Genomic DNA, 17,654 nt, shown 5'->3' with positions numbered 1-17,654 from the left:
CAAAGCTTAAACAATCATAATTTATTTAAATATATTTTCTCTTAAATATACACATCCTAACGAACCCATCGCACGTCAGATGCTTATATGTTTGTAATAGGTCTCGTTTGTACAATATTTACATACTCTATACATCAAAATATATTGACTATATTGCACAGTCGTACACTCTTGGCCAAAATACGAAAAGCTTTTGGTCACAGATTTACGGCAAAGATCAACCAGTCTCATTAATGTGCTGCTGGCGAACGGAAGCAAAATAAAACGTTCATGCAGGTTTCCAGTGCTAGCACAGACAAAACAAAGGCTCTCTCGCTGCCAACTCCGTCGATCAGCACTGAAATCCCATTGTCGGATGCTAAGGGAATGCAAAACCAAGACGGTCCCTTTCTTGTGGTGAGATGTTTTTCTCTCTTGGCGAAAGGGTTCATAACTCATTAGGCCAGATGCTTTCCTCGCTCTCTGACTTCTTGCAGCTTTCGTCTTGGCGAGTCGAGTCCACCGTTATGTCCTCAGGCAAGTGCATCCCTTTTTTTTGAGGCTGTTTACGACTCGATTCTTTTCTAGTTCTCTGGAGAGGCAGAACTGTGTTTTGGACTCAATGTGGTGATTTGTTGGAATGTTGCGTGTTGGTTTAAATTCTTTTCTCTTGTCCAAAAGGCACTTTGACTGCTTTTTTCTGGGTTTGGCTTCAACCTGCTTGATAAAGGAAGTGAAGTTTAGGGCCGTTTCAGACTCTGCCAGGTTTAAATACACGTGTCCAGTTGGATGCTTCAAAAAAATGTGTTCCTTGCAACATTATCGTGAATTTTTTTTATTGGATTTGATACATAGTACTTCCCCCAAGGTGCTTTAAAAAAGCAATGGAATGTAATAAGTTCAGACTTTTGCGACATCATGCACTTGCTTAAATCATATACAGAGATGGCACGCAGGTGTATCTGTAATCATGATTTAATCCTGGTATGAATCTCAGTTGTAAAAGCTTCAACGGCATGTGTGCTCTTTAAACATGTGGAATACCTTAAATTCCCTGGTGTGGTTCTCAACATTGTCCACAAGTTTAACAAATCTATAATTAAGTTATTACTCTTTAAATATTACTTATTTGACATCGCAAATCCTATGTATACACTACATGTCAAAAATGTTTGGACATTTATTCATAATTTTATAATATTTTTATTTTTATGAAATCAAAATTATGAGATGAAATAATGAGACTATGGGAATTATGCTGTAACTAAAAAAATAAAGAACACAAGTATTTTCTTTAGTTAGTCACCTTTTGCCTTGAATTTACAGAAATGTTTTCTTGTAATATTAACAAGCATTTTCTTGAGGATTCTCGAAGATGCTATTTAAACAATATTTAAAGAGTTCCCATCAATTCTAAGCTCTTATTGGCTGCTCTTTTTCGTTATTTGGTCATTAATTTGATCATTAGACAAAATTTTAGTTTTGTAATTAAAATAATTTTTGCTTGAAAAATGATATATTTGTCTACGAAACTAATTTCAGACATTCACGCGTACACCTCCAGATCAAAAGTTTTTATTAAGAACATTTCGCTCAAGTGTTCTTTAACTTGTGACCGGCATAATACAGTTCAAAGACTTCAAATGTCTTACCTGGTGGAGTTAAACCTCTTGACACCTTGGACTCTCTGCTAGTCGTGTCAGGAGCCGCGCGCACCTCTTGTAGTCTGGGGACAAAAGTAAAATCCGCGTAAAAAGGATGAATTTGCTGACCACATTTTCTACATAAAAAGGCATATCTGTGACATTGTGTTACTCTGTATAGGGGTCTCTGAAGTGAGTGTACTCACATGCAGGCATGGTGCAATCTCTTGTGTTGTGATACAGTCTGTAGACATGCTTTTTGCATTTCGCACTGAAATACAGGGGACCTACGGAAGGAAAAACAAGCAGGTTAAAGTTTGACGTCCCTACATTCCTGTATTCTTCTGAGGTCATGCAGTCAGTCGCCTCTCACCTGTTAAATGATGTATAATCCTCTGCTTTTTTCTGAGGTCTCTGGGAAAGATTTCTATCAAGAGAAAGAAACAGTCCTTCAAAGGTCAAATCCTGGATATCCGCTCAACCTTTGAAAGGGTCGATTCTGAACCTCAGACAAATCACTCCCCTTAACATTCCCCAGTGATGAGAATGCTTTATGTTTTTTTAACAGCAGGCCTCAGATTATGATCACCTGTACCTAGTGTTAAACACTCGTGTCAACATTTCAACACTTCATTCAACACTATAGGTGTTTAGCCAAATATGCGGTAGACATTTGCACAGAGGTCTGCTTTTCTCTTATGCTGTTAAATAACCACATCAGATCAACTTTTGAATGAAACATAAACTGCATGTATTCTACACCATATATTTGTAGTTTCAGACCTGATTTTGGGCTGAAAGTCTTAAGAATGAACTTTGATGTTTTGAAAATAAACAATTCAATAATTGAATGGAATGCTGACCCTGACCATCTGAGGACACTGCAGTCGCTAGGTGCTGTCAAACATGGCCTTAAAATCAACCTTTATAGACAATTGATTTGAATTAATTGAATTATTGAAAAATGAATTATTATTATTATCATAATTCGCTCACTATCATGTCATTTCAAACCTGAATGACTTTCTTACTGCAGAACACAAATGATGACGTGTGACCCCAGCATGACTCATGTGCGTGTGTCCAGAACAAGTGAAATGCAAAACTACTGCAGTTAATGCTCTGATAGTTACGACTTTGACTTGTGTCCTTGCGGTCAAGACTGTATCTCGAAAATGTAGGCCAGAGAAACAGACGCTCTGTGATGTATTTTAACACTTTAGCTAGAGTTACAAATGAATGAATGTCTTTCCATTTGACTACAAATATCAAGCCGGTTGTGGTTTCTCAAAGCTAAAGTTTTAATAACCTGAACCAAGAGGTTCACAAGTATTTTTTGTGGATTTATGAATGTAGTTGTCGAGTTCACACCAGTGTCCTAGCCCGGCATTCACAGGTGTAGATCATAACAGATATTGCATTTATCTTTGACAACCAAAACGTGTCCAAATATTTGCATACATTTTGAAGACTATTGTTTGAAATGAATATTGAACTTTTTTGTTATTTAATGCAATGACTTTGATACATTTGTAACTGTTCCTTAACATTTACTGTCCACAACTTCAGTTTACCTAAAATTGTTTCGCCTGTCTTCGTTTTGAGATTATGACGGTCCTTTGACGTGGAATGCGCGCTCCCGTCACCAACACTGTTTTCCACTTTCCTCATGATGTCCATTATCCGTCTGAACCAGGTTTTCTCGTCTTTTTCGCCCTTGTTTATGCTGGGATAGCTGTGCACTGTAGTGCAGATGAACAACACGAGCCCCACGACCAGAACTGGAGCCCGCAGCGCGCGCATCGCTCCTGGAACCAGAGTGCGCGCAGCCAAAATCCTCGAGATCGCTGGTGACAGAGTTCAAACATTCATTTCAATAAAACGTTGAACTTTCAATAAAATAAAGTTGGGGTCAGTCTAATGTTAAATGGAGGAAGTTGTCAGTCTTTGCCCTTATCAGGGCATTCTGGTTAAATTAAATACGAAACTGTGAACGGAAATGCACTTTCTCTCAGCCCATAAAAGTTCATTGATCAAATCCGGATGTACAGTTAAATCAACGCCATTTAATATAGAATTGTAAGTGTAACAGTGTTCGCAAACATGTAACTGATCTATTGATTTAAACGACTTTTTGTGTGATTTGTAATAATTGTTTCGAGACAACATATTAAAGAGCTTCGGCTACGTGTTTAAAGACTTCACTAAGACTCTCACATGCCTTAAAAACGTTAACATTTGCCAATATTTGCAGGTTTTGGTCACAAAAAAGCTTGATAAAGTAATAGCAAGTGTCCAATGAACCTACCTGTGGACGCTCGTATCGAGTCGTTGGTTTCCGTCAATCTGACAGCTCGAGGTGTCCTGAGCGCGCGCTGTATTTGTCGAGTCTCGGTGTCTATATAACCCACGCGAGGATACGACGAGAAAGAGAGAGAGAGGGAGAGTGTGCGTCCCAAGAAAATAGTCCTTTAATATACTCAAGCGCGCACGTGTCAGCGGTCAGTCTCAGTCCTGATGCTGTCGGTACTTGTGTAAACTCCCCAAAGCTCCTCGCGCTCGTCTCGAAGCACTCGCCGGAGAGTCACGACAATTTATTGCGTCTCGTGGACGGAAGGACTCGTCCCTCCTGGGGTTACATCGCCGAGTCTTTAATTACAAACGCGTTACGCGCGCAACGCATCTCCGGATTCCCGTTCCTCGCGCGCAGCATCCTTTTCCTCTATGTCATTAGAGCACTCAGCAAACTGTAGGAAGAGATGTGGCTATACCAGGAACTGTCCCACAGACTGGAACACCCATAGTGACTAAAAGTCAGGTTTCCCCCTCACACTCCATCACATACATCAGCATTTCATCTTCTATGATCTCCAGAGGGTTGATTCGAGTTACGGATCAATGCCTGGAAGTGACCGCCGCTGATGTAATTATTCTGCGTAATGGTAATGCAGAAGAGCAACGTTCAGCCACGCAGACCAGAGAAAACTGAGTCCCGTACTCCAGTTCTCAGGATTAGTTTGTGTTTGCTTTCACTCATACCACTCCCTTAAAGCAAAGGAGAAGTGGAGCTTTGGCTTCGTTTCTCTGGCTCCCATCCCGGTCACAACTGGTGATATGCGCCCGAGCGGCTTTCTAAAACATATAACAACATGCCAGGTCTTTGTTAAACTCCAAACTGTTTGGCGTGGTTTACATGGAAACAGGTTAACACGTTTGGTTATCTTATCAGTGAGGTGAAGTGCTCATAAAAGCGGCCGCTGAGGGTTTCAGCACGACATCCAGAGGATAGCAACCCTGTGTGTGATAAGGTGATCATAAAAGCCTTTTCCGTACAGCGGTCTCGGGTGCCATGCAGGGGACTTTAGTTAAATATCAAAACGAAAGGTTAAGAATAGCCCAAGTGAGTTCACAGGCGTGTATGGTCTCACCCGCTAACAGACGTGATGGCTCACTGACATCTCAAAGTGTTATCTTGTATTGATCTGTGACAAATACTACAAATAATTTGGAAACTTTCGATTCAAACGTGAAAGCTCAATGGATGTCTTCTTAATCATGAAAGAGTTTTTACCCCAAAACACCAGTCCTCGCCAATTATAGAAAAAAGAAACGCATCTCGTAAAATTGAAAAGTGCTACGTGTTAATTCAAATCGAATGTGACGTACTCAAATCAAACGTTTATGCATTGCAGCATGGACATCAAATAGCACATCACTATGGGGTTCCATTTGTGACAAATAATTGTAGACTACTTTATGCCTTGTTCTTTACATTTGTCTTTTTTCTACTTCATTGATTACTTGTTCAGTTGAATCGGTATATGTTGACATGTATGTTATACTCGCGTATAACATACACGTTGACATGTATGTCTGTTGACGTCGTCTTAATTCGTCATCCTTCTTTCCTTTTCTCTGTCTTCTTTCCTGTCGTCCTTATTGTTGTTTTGTTTTGTAATCTTTAATGTTGTCCTGTTCTGTCGTCCTTATCGTCCTATTGACTATATATATGTATATAGACGACAGGGAGGACGACAGGGAGGACGACATATACAGACGACAGGGAGGACGACATATACAGACGACAGGGAGGACGACATATACAGACGACAGGGAGGACGACATATACAGACGACAGGGTGGACGACATATACAGACGACAGGGAGGACGACATATACAGACGACAGGGAGGACGACAGGGAGGACGACATATACAGACGACAGGGAGGACGACATATGCAGACGACAGGGAGGACGACAGGGAGGACGACATATACAGATGACATGGAGGACGACATATACAGACGACAGGGAGGACGACATATACAGACGACAGGGAGGACGACATATACAGATGACATGGAGGACGACATATGCAGACGACAGGGAGGACGACAGGGAGGACGACATAAACAGATGACACATACGTACATGCATACCAAAAACAAATAAAACACAGGCAATGACAGTAGACATAGACAACTGTATTGTACAACGTAATCAACACATTTTTGACACATGTGGAATCCCATAGATAACAACCTCTGTCCTTGCTGTCTGTTTGTTCATACAAGTTGGTATTAAGGGGTAAAATGGACGGTACTTTATGAATTCTTACTCTTATTCTTTTTGAAGGTTGCTTTGTTGCTACATGGACAGTAATTGTTGTATGGACAATGATTTTTGTTTTTGTTGTTAATAATGTACTAAATGGTATCACATATAGTGGATTGCATCTTATGGATTCTTACTTCATTGTAGGTTGCTCTGTTGTTGTCTTGTTGTTATTAACAATGACAATAAATTCTAATTCATTCAATTAATTACGGTCAGATTTGTTTATGATTGAAATCACACACTTTTTATCAGGGGATAAATCGAAATGATGTCATTTTTCTGCCTGCTTGAATTCAAGAAAATTGTCGGGTGCTTGATGGTCAGTGTTTTGAACCAAGACGTATTAAAATCTCTAGTCCTTCCCATTTTGCTTTTAGATTCTTAAAGAAAGGCAAATATAAGGTGACAAAGCCCTAATGCTATTGGCAGCTGTTCGAAAAAGTATTTACAAGACAAATGTGAAGATGTGAGGTTTATTTACTTTGCTTGTTTGTTTATTAAATGAAAGGACATTTTTAGTAACCAAGGTAAAATACACCAAAATGAAATCTATACTCTGGTCTTCAACAAGACAGATTACTCCCTTTCATTGCGTATAAGTTCTTTTAAAAGCACCTGGAAACTGTGTTACCTGGAAAGAACAAACGCTTTGTTCAATTTATGTAAAAAACAAACACAGTTTAATCAACTACAAACGCTTCAAATGTTGGTATGTAGCCTTTACTAATCTTATTTACAAATGGATTTTAGATCTGCGCAAAGTGCCCGTGGGTGTGACCACTCGGAGAGAAAAGGTGTTTGAAGTCAATATGAATTGGCATTCACAACCCATTATATTCCCACAATGGGATGACTTTTTGAGCGAAACAAGATGTTCAAAAAGAATGGTTGGGAGGTTTTAAGATGTTATCTATTGGGAATCGTTTGGATCTAGAGAGGTAACAGGTGCTTGGAGGTGAAGGGTCGAAAAATAAGCAGGCTTGACATCAGCCCAAAAAGAGTTTGTTGCGTTTTTATGAAAGCCTTCTTTTGCACTGGAACCTTTCACAATAACACCAAGAGAGTGTATCAACAAAAAACAGCGTCGATTGTCTTTTCATGCTGATTTTAAAGGGAGATTGCTGACCATCAGACCTTCTGCAAAGTTTTCAGTGGTGCGCAGCCACAAGATGAAATATGGAAAGAATTAAAGATCGCAAATTACAACACATCAGGTTTTTCGTAACCGAGTTCAAATGTGTTCGGTGAAATGTGTGTGTGCATGATTTGCAGCGGGATTGAACTTCAGGGGAGGGTAACACACATCCGAAGGAAAATAGTTTTGATGGGAAGTGATGGAGCGGAGAGTAGAGGTCTTGTTTAAACTCTCTTGCTGAGCGCTCGCTGTAAGAATGAAGAGCAGCAGCCACACTCATCACAGGAGGTGCTGGAGACGTCTCTCTCAAAAGTCAACAAAAAACAACCTCACCACGCCAAAATCAACTGGCATGATGGAAGAGTTTCAGAGAGCCACCTGTGGAGGAGAAGTGAAGAAGATGAGCAGATCTCAGGCATATCAGTCTCTCTCTCACGTCTTCCCCTCTCACGTACATACACAAGCACAAGCGTGACGTGTGGGAATGGAATCTAAAAAATAGGAATATTGTGAAATTCAGTGTCCTGTTACTTTTTTAAAGCATTGCTGGCCCACATATTTCTGTTTTATATGTTTGAAAAGAAAAGTCAACATCTCCCATATGATCTTAATAATCTCCACACAGATTTATCATGAAGAAAAAATGAATTATAAAAAGTATGACAGACAGTTAAGTGAGCATTTAGCATTTGTAAAGTTGAATAAATTGAATGTATTACATTTTAAATAAACTTAAATATAAGCCTTGAACACACTCTCTTTTAATTGTGACCCTGGATCAGAAAACCAGTCTTAAGCAGCACGGGATCATTTTTAGTAAAAGACTAAAATACATTGTGTGGGTCAAAATTATAGATTTCTCTTTTATGCCAAAAATTCAATAGGATATGAAGTAAAGATCATGTTCCATGAAGATATTTTGTCAATTTCCTACCATAAATATATAAAAACTTTATTTTTGTGAGTGGATGTCCTGTCACAGTGCCTCAGATTAACAACTTCAAAGGTGATTTTCTCAATATTTTTTTTTCATAGTTTCATAAAGTCATAATTGTCTGTATCTCCACCATATATTGTCCTTCACAACTCATACATCAATAGAAAACATAATTATTCAGCTTTCAGATGATGTAAAAATCTCAATTTCTAAAAAATGTACCCATTAGACTGGTTTTGTTATCCAAGCTCACAAATGTGTCCGCCACATGTATAACTGAATTTCACTGAATGTATGTGATGCTCAACAGTCATTTAATGCAGGATGTTATTGGTGAAAGGTTTGTTTGTCTTTGTGACCCCATAATTATGAGACATGATGATTCAAGATGTTTCAAGATTGGCAGGCAAGCAGGATTGTTAACAAACAAACAATCAACACCAAAACGCCAAATTCTGTCAGAGAAAAAAATGCAGTACACCTTGATGATTTCTCTTCAAAAACAAAGCAAAGGCTTTCCGCACAATAAAAACACGCAGATGTAATTTAAGTGAACATGCAGTGTTGCCAGATGTTGCCACTGTTTTAACACTGTTAAAGTGAACAGAACTCAATTTGGCAACCTGCTGTGAACATGTGTTTATGAGAGTCACTCTTGTGTGCGTCTATTTAGGCTTCATATATGTAAATAAATGGCGTGTAAATAGGCGAGTGCTGATGGCTCATGCAAAACTGCACGACACTGTGCTGGGGTGCTATCAGTGGTTGCCAGGGTGTTGCTATGTGGTTGCTAAGATATTCAAAGTGTTTTAGTGCATTGCTTTGCGGTTGCCATAATGTTCTGGGTGTTTTAAAACAACTTTCATGATGTTTCTTTATTTAACGTTATTTATGTATTTGTTGTTATTTGCATACAATTATGAAATAGATTTTCTTGTTCTTGCAGTTTTTTACTTCTGATGAAAGTCTTAGTTAAAGGCCCAGTTCACTTAAAATAAAAAGGCTTTATAAATGTATTTGTTCAGTTGAAGACAATAGTAGATATTTTAAACCAGTTAATTCTGGGGCACCATTGACTACCACAGTAGTTTCTCTTTGGTTACAAACATTCCTCTAAATATCTTTCTTTGAGTTGTGCACAATAAAAAATGATATCGGTTTGAACAGACATCTTGGTAAGTCACTGATGACAGAATTTTTATTTTTGGGTGAAACCTTCCTTAAAGAAGACTGAAGTCAAACAAGGTTCTATTTGTGTTTCGTGTGCGTGGGTATGTGCTACTTTGTATATTTGTGATTGCGTGTGGTATCTGTGATTGCGTGGCTGGTTTGTGAGTGAGAGAGCGCACACGTGTGTCGGTAATGACCTAAAGCATTTGATCTGATGTATCTGTGGCTCTCGCTGTTGGACTCATTACTATCAATAGTGATGAGCTCATCTGACACCAATCTCTGTGCGGGATTCATCTCTCACGCCCAATGTCACGGCTCTTTTTCTCTTCTGAGTAAACGTGCTCCGATGAAACTTATGATAATGTCCTATGACCACCATTCGAGCTGTCGAGACAGGAGGGGCTCATGTTCTTCGGGTCACTGTGTTGAGCGGTTATGGGTGTGTCATTTAAGGAACATGGGTTGGAGTTATCAGTGTGTTGGTGGTCCTCATAAGAGTGCGTGAGTTTGCAGATTCGTCGAGACACAGAAAAGAAGAAAGAGAGTCTTTGATGTGTTTTTCTGAAGATGAGGCACATCTGGTGGAGGTGCAACATCTGAGCGAGAACTTCTCTCGTGCAACTGTAGTTAGATTGTAGGCAATCAGAAATCTAAATAAAGCATTTGTGGCATCACTTCAGTTTTTGGTTATTTGCATTACAAGCACGAGTTACAGTAAAAATAAACATGGCAGAAATAACAGTGAAGGCTTGTTTCTCATCCACCACAAGCCACAGTTCTGATGTGGGGTTAAACATTTACAGTAACACCAATTAAACGCAGATTTAGATTTAACTCAAGATGAGCTTCATCGACCATTCTTCCATCAGTTTGACTCCTTTCATAAACAGTTGAAACTATCCGTCTCTATTAAAACTCAAAGCAACACTATATTTTAGTCACATCTCTGTGCTACTTGATGCCTCTTGCTTTTGTTTTCACATCCCATAATCCCAGATACAATGAGTTTGGGTTATTTTGTCTATTCCACCAGAAAACTTGAGAAGAGGGGGATGGTTCTCTTTGATACTCTCAGGTTCATGTGCTTCTGCCTTCCGTTGCTTTGCATTTAGGTAAAACAGCTCGGCTTTGGTTCAATCGTACTGGATAAACAGGCCACTCGCTTTCCAATTGTTTTTGCATAACTCAAAAGTGATTCAAAATGTGCTCGTTTACAAAATGGCTGCCTCTGTTTTACCTCGCATTGCTCTGGAGTTTGTGAATTTTTTGGACTACCAAGGAAAATTGGAATTTTATGTTATTTCAACTGCTCTCCATACAAATCCATCATATTTGAGGAGCTATTCAAACTTAAAGTGGAATCCCTTTTTTTCCAAAAACTATTGTTTTGCAATTGCCTCAATTTAAAAAGATATGGACTATGACCCGTTATTGCATCTTAGACAAGATCACACCCCTATCATAATAAAAACAAAGGCAATCCAAATGTGAACTTGGTGTAATTTTGCTCATAATGGTTTAAGACTTACAAGAAAACTTAAAGCCAAGTCGTTCTCCATATTGCTTGAATATTTTTAAGATAACTACCTTGAACTTAATTCAACATTCATTTCACATACAGTATGTCCGTGATTCAAACATATTTAATGTGATGTATGTGCTCTTGGGGAGGTCAATGTGTGCGCAGTAAATTTTCCATCCATTGAAAAGAACCCAGTGAATGTTTCTCTCCAGACACATTTGTCAACTAATCTGTGAGTTGTAGTCCAAATATTCAGGGGGTCTCCCCGAACCAAATTTTGGAAACGCTGCCACTGGCTAAGTGATACTTTGGTTATTCAAAATTGAATTATTCATTTCCTCTGAATGGCCTCTGGAAGGTCTGTGAACTCATCGGGGTTAACTCCTGACGTCAGTCTCAGCCGCGCACCAGACGATTCACAGACACAGACAAACTCTCCTGAGAGGACGCCTGTCGGGTGACTGTGATTGTGTAATATAATCCTGGTTTCATTTGTTGAGCTAGATGTTATGTGAACTAAGCATAGATTAAAAATCTATACAATAAATAGTGTCATATATAATAAATAAACATGATTTTAAATTAATTCATAAACATAAATTAATTAAAAAACTATTTCCAACAAATACCATTAACGTAATGATATAATGTGCATAGTGTATGTAAACCGTGGTGCATGCTCTCTACATGAAAAAGTTCTTGATCATTTATAAATAAAGCCAAACAAAGTTGTTCAAGCAGGGGTGTTTTTCCTAAAAAGTAAAAAAAAGAAAATACGAAAAGTGGCAATATAACTTTGACCATAAATGTTGTTTCATGACCAACAAGGATGTTCACTGAAGACTACAATCCTCACCTAATCCATGTGAGACATCACAGCCTGTAATCCACACCTATTTACATGTGTTTTTAATTGACCCTCCAGCTACACATTTGCTCTGACAGTACTCAAGCAGATAACAATAAATCAGATTGAATATTGCATCCTAATGTTCCTGTTTTCTTCATTCCTAGCAAGACCAATGACGTGAGAAAGGGAGGTTGCATGAGTCAGTACTTTACATTAGGAGCAACAGGTGAGATCAAAGTGAGATGATTCAAATTGTTTTATTTCCCTTAGTGCTAAGCACATTTACACAGATTCAGGATCAGCTAGCCAAGACATCATGTTCTCATCACTCAGAAGGTGTCCTCACCTTTAGACCTCAATGGTCAGACAATGACTCACAATGACGTTCCTTGTCCTTTGGTTTGAACATTACCATCCATCTCATTTTCTACATCTTCTCTTATTTAAGTTTATGTGACAGGTCCGCTTCATTTATACATTTTTATGTCCTCAGAGCCCTTAGCTTTTTCCCAAACATCAGGTGTGTTCATCAAAGACCCTGCTGCGTGGTGCTCAGACTGGTCTGTTGAACAGGTGTTGAAGGTGTGAAGTAATGAGAGGTTTGTATTTAATACCTGCAAAAATTCATCAAATATGTTTTATTTTGCAAATGCCTTTAAAAAAAATCTATTTGCGCATCTTGGATGAACTAATGATGATCAATTTTCCAGGAGCAAGATACGTTTTTCGTTGTGCTTGATTTGAATTATGCACATCATGTACCTAAGTTAGGATCAGACTATCATTCCTACAGTTCCACGTGTGATGTTACAGGTCAGCTACAGGCCAATTTATTTACTCTACAAAAGACAATTTTACATCTCATTTGGCTCATGAGGAGCTAAAGGGATAGCTCACTCAAAGAAAATCTGTCATCATTTATTCATCCTCATGTCGTTCAAATCCTGTATATGACTCTTATGTGGAACACAAAAGAAGATATTTTGAGAAATGTCTTTACAATGGAAGTCAATGGGTTCTTCGACATCTTCTTTTGTGTTCTGCAAAACGAAAATCATTGGTAAGGATTTCCTAACCATACACAAGTGCTGTAGCCGATATGAGCTCATCCTAATGCCGGCAAAGTCTGTCGTTCATCTGAGTGATTATTCATGTCTGAACATCTCTGAAGTCACTCATTGCCTTCATACGATCCATCAGAATCATTCCCAGAGTCTTGCTTCATCCAATCAGACTGTTTCTTTTTACTACCACGCTATTTCAACCAATCCGACTTCATCAGCCCGTGGCCTTTACTTCACAATTCCATTCATTAAAGCCACAAAGTAGATCGAAGACATTCTGACATTATCATTATCTGCCCAGACTTAGAACGGGAAGGATGTGAAAGGATAAAATAAATTCATAATGTCCTGTCTGCAGCCCAAGTTAGTTCCCATTCAAGAACAGTTATCTAGACAAGTTCCATTTCATCCTGTTAGTTGTTAATGACCACCCTCCCTCATCACCATAGCAACAGCACTAACACTCAAAAAAGTAAAGGCAAAACTTTACCATGATCTGAGGGCCTAACGCCAAACCATTTTCTTATGCTTCTAATGTCAAATCTGTAAATCTATTTTCAGCAACTCCTATTTGGCAACTGGTCCAGTTTATAGTTAAAAAACAAAAAAAGAAGTGAGATAATAAAAAGTTGACTTCACTTTCAGTCATTTGGCTGCATTTTTATACAAAGAACATTCAAGGTATACATTTATTCTGTACGTTCCCTGGGAATCAAACCCATGACTTTTGCAATACAAAAACACAATATTTTAATATTGCTAAAATATTCTATATTCATTTATTAAAAATAAATATAAATAAATGAAAATGAACATTAAAAATAAATACTTTACAAATAATCAGGTGTAATATTGTGGTCCACCTGCACAAACGGGAATAATATCTTTCATATAATCTTTAATAGGTCAGAATCTCAAAATGTATTGCAGCTATTAAATGGATAGTTCCCCCAATTATCTAAGTGCACATGATTTCTTTGAACCTTTCTTGTTTGGCTTTCGCACATCACACAGCACAGAAAAAGCACTTGTTCGTGCAATGAATGATATTCTACTATTGACGTTTTCTGGGTTTACTAACATAATAATTTTACTAGACTTATGTCTGTCATCTCATTCTCATTACTCGTCTATCAGAACTTGGCATCAAGGCCACTGTTCTTTCTTGGTTCAAATCATATCTCAACCATAGAAAATACTTTTTTGCCACGCAAGGTCTCCTACTGTTTCACTCACTCAAGGTGTTCCACATGGATCTGTCCTCGGTCGATTACTTTTCATTATTTATATACAGCCTCTAGGTGACATCATTTGTAAATATGGTCTACATTTTCATCTTTATGCTGATGATATCCAGATGTATTTATCCACTGCCTATGGGGAAATCAACTTTGCCTGCTACACTTACAGAAGAAGATTTATATTTTGACATTGATGGGGCTCTTATTAAACCTACAACCTGTGTTTGAAATCTAGGTGTCCTGATTGACACATCTCTTTCACTCAACTCTCATATTGCTGCAGTGGTTAAAAGTTATTTCTATCTGCGCAATATTGCACGTCTTTTCTCTTTTCTTAATCTGGCTGATACAGACATATGAAAGGTTGCAGTAAGTCCAGAATGCTGCTGCTAGGGTACTTCCCACGACCAGGCGCTGTGCTCACATTACTCCACTTCTACACACTCTTCACTGGCTACCTGTTTCCTCACACATTCAGTTTAAGATTCTCCTGTTGACATTTAAGGCTTTGAACGGTCTTGCACCTGGCAATATCAAAGACCTAATTCACCCATACATGCCAACTCTGTCTCTTAGATCATCTGATTTGGGGCTTCTTAGCATTCCCAAGTTTAGACTGTCCACTGCAGGTTGAAGGTCACATAATGTTAATGGCCCAAGGTTTTAGAATTCTTTACCCATATCGCACCGTAACTCTTCATCTCTATCCATCTTCGAAACACAATTGAAAACATACTTGTTTGAAATGAATTATCAATAATCTTGCACCTTTTCCTGTATATTTGTATGTTTGTTTGAAGATGTATTTCTGCTTGAAAGTGCACAAGCGACCTTGAGATTGTGGAAAGGCGCTTTATAAAAATGAACTTCTTCTACTTCAAAAATGAAAATGATGTTCTCTTTACTCGCCCTTTTGTGTCCGTACAATAGAAGTCAATGGTTACTGCCATTGTTCGGCTACCAACATTCTTCAAAATATCTTTGTTTGTGCTCTGTGGCAGAAAGAAAGTCATACAGGTTTGATATGAAAAAAGGGTATAAATTATGACAGAATTTTCACTTTTAGGTAAACAATCTTTTTAAACAAACTTGTGTCTGTTCTGTCTTTGAGCAGTGCTGCAAATAAATGTTTAGATATCAGTAATGTGTTGAAATGGGGCTTCCACCATGTCATTAAAACACTATCAGCGCTGAGTCCAGCAAAACCTCACTCAGCGTTCTCCCACTGGCTCACAACATTTAGCACGTACACATGCTACAATCAAATAAACGCTCGCTACTTAATGATGAATCCACTAATAAAGACATTACAATCATCTGTTATAATCATGATCTACTGTCGGACTAAAACATCTTAAACCCCATTGTTGTGTGATCACATGATGATTCACAACATCACAACATTTTTTTAAGAAATGGAGCAACAAAACATGTTAGAATAATCACAATGTTGCTGCAAATATCGACTCAATCCTTTAAGGGGTCATATGACAAGAATACATGTTTTTCTGTGTCTGTGGTGTGTTATAAGTTGCTCATGCATGTATTAGACAGGTAAAATTGCAAAAAAATAAAGTGTGGGAAGAAAAGATGCATTCTATGTAAAAACAAATGCTTACCCAGACCTGCCTGAAACACCTTGTGTAGCCACACCCCCACAAATCTACATCAGTTAGTGGTCTGATTTGAATAAGACCGCCCAAATGTATACACAAGTAAGGTGGTGTACCTGTCAGTACAATTGAAGAGGAAACCGATGTTCCAAATATGGTCAGAGGCGTTACATTTCCATCACACGCTCGCAGTATTCCACCAATCACTACACACTGGTGAACTGGCCAATCACAGCACACCTCGCTTTTCAGAGAGGCGGAAAATACAGCGTTTTACAACCTTAAATCATGTTTACACATTACATTACATCTCAAACAAATGAAAATATTCGGTTTAGCCGTGTCATATGACCTCTTTAATATATATCTCAGATATTAAATAGACAATGATAATGGTTTGCATAACCATCCCAGTTGAAGAAACGCTGGTTAGGTAGGTTTTAAAGCATTGCAGCTGGTTTGTGCTGGTTTGAACTGGCAACGTGCTGGTACTTAACTGGTCATTAAACCAGCACAAACCAGGTACCATGCGTTAAAACCTACCAAACCAGCATATGCAGTTTATTTCAACACGGATGTGTTTGGGAGCTCTTAGACTCTGTTTTTGATTTGGCCTATTGTGGTGTTTGGTCAGTCTGGCTGCGTGCCACTGTAAGCTTTTATCCACAGATGTCAGGTATATGAACAAATAATTCTGCTACATTAATACAAATCTTCAGATCAGGACAAGCTCTGTCACTCATCACCTCAGTCAGTATATCTTCTAAATCACACAGTGCACATAAACACACAAAAAGACCCACAAGTACAAGCAGGCAATACACTTGAAAACTTTCCACCACCTTTTGAGTCGAAGAAAATAAAAACTGAACATGCTCCAAAATTCACATGCATGCACACGTTTACATTTAAATGTATGCATTTGGCAGACGCTTTTATCCAAAGCGATTAACATTGTATTATTCTATACATTTATACTTAGGTATTACACAAGATATGTTGCAGCTTTGGCTACCATTGACTTACATTGTATGAACACAAAAGTCTGCCAAACTGTGAAATTCACCGTTTTCCCAAAATACTTATGTATTGGTTTCATTCCTCTCATTTAACTCTGCAGTCTCTTCTCAAATAATACAAAATCAAATAAAAATTGTATTCATTTGTTTGGTTGTTGTTTAAAAAGCATAATGTCCAGTCATCAGGCATTTCTGATGACATCATCACCCTCCTCGTCTTTATCTTCTAATAATGACCAGCTGCCAGATCTTCTATCACTATCAGCCTACCAGATTCATAGAGGAACGTCATGGAAAAACAAGAGATCATGCGACATTAAACTTGTAAATGTGTTTGTCTACAGTAATGGGTTTCTTTGACCCAAACAGGGAGGCAATTTTGTGTAATTATCTTCTTTCCTTGATGCTGAGTGAGACATGTTTAAAATTCGAAATCACCTCTCTCTTTTCATGTCTTCCTCTTCTCTGACTGAATTGATCTGCTGTTTGGCTCTTTCCTGCGTCATCAGGTCTGTTTGAAGAGATTCACCAACCGCTTTGTTTCTGAGACACGTCCTCAAACACAGACTCTTCCGGAAGACTCCTTCGGACAAACATGGGTTGCCACATCTAATGGGATTTCCATTAAACAAAGACCCCGAAGCCCATCAAAAATTTTATCAGCAAATTGAAAGTTGTCTACCTTCATGCAGCAAACTTTTGGCAAAAATGTACATGATAAATATTATATTAAATTGGATTTCTTTCTGCAGTGTTTCCCAAATCCACTTCAAACAACAAACATCTTTTTGTTTACCCCTTTCTCCCACAACACTCCTTTATTAAAAAGAAAAGAATTCATATACATTTTTTGAATAAAA

General features: G+C 38.3%; 1 protein-coding gene across 1 annotated transcript; it reads right to left on the bottom strand.

Annotated features, from left to right (window-relative positions):
* Positions 1–6: 6 nt before the first annotated feature.
* On the bottom strand, positions 7–4,085 carry LOC130409497 (ALK and LTK ligand 2a-like). Its single transcript, XM_056733505.1, has 6 exons — positions 3,931–4,085; positions 3,197–3,469; positions 1,996–2,049; positions 1,829–1,909; positions 1,632–1,705; positions 7–699 (listed from the first exon to the last, which is right to left on the bottom strand). The coding sequence occupies exons 2-5, from the start codon at positions 3,423–3,425 to the stop codon at positions 1,641–1,643; spliced, it is 429 nt and encodes a 142-aa protein (XP_056589483.1). The 5' UTR covers positions 3,426–3,469; positions 3,931–4,085; the 3' UTR covers positions 7–699; positions 1,632–1,640.
* Between the last annotated feature and the right edge of the window lie 13,569 nt (positions 4,086–17,654).

The sequence above is a fragment of the Triplophysa dalaica genome, chromosome 20, assembly GCF_015846415.1.
Source record: "Triplophysa dalaica isolate WHDGS20190420 chromosome 20, ASM1584641v1, whole genome shotgun sequence".
Lineage (NCBI taxonomy): Eukaryota > Metazoa > Chordata > Actinopteri > Cypriniformes > Nemacheilidae > Triplophysa > Triplophysa dalaica.
Note: the sequence above shows the minus strand (reverse complement) of the source record. Positions and strands in the feature narration are given on the sequence as shown.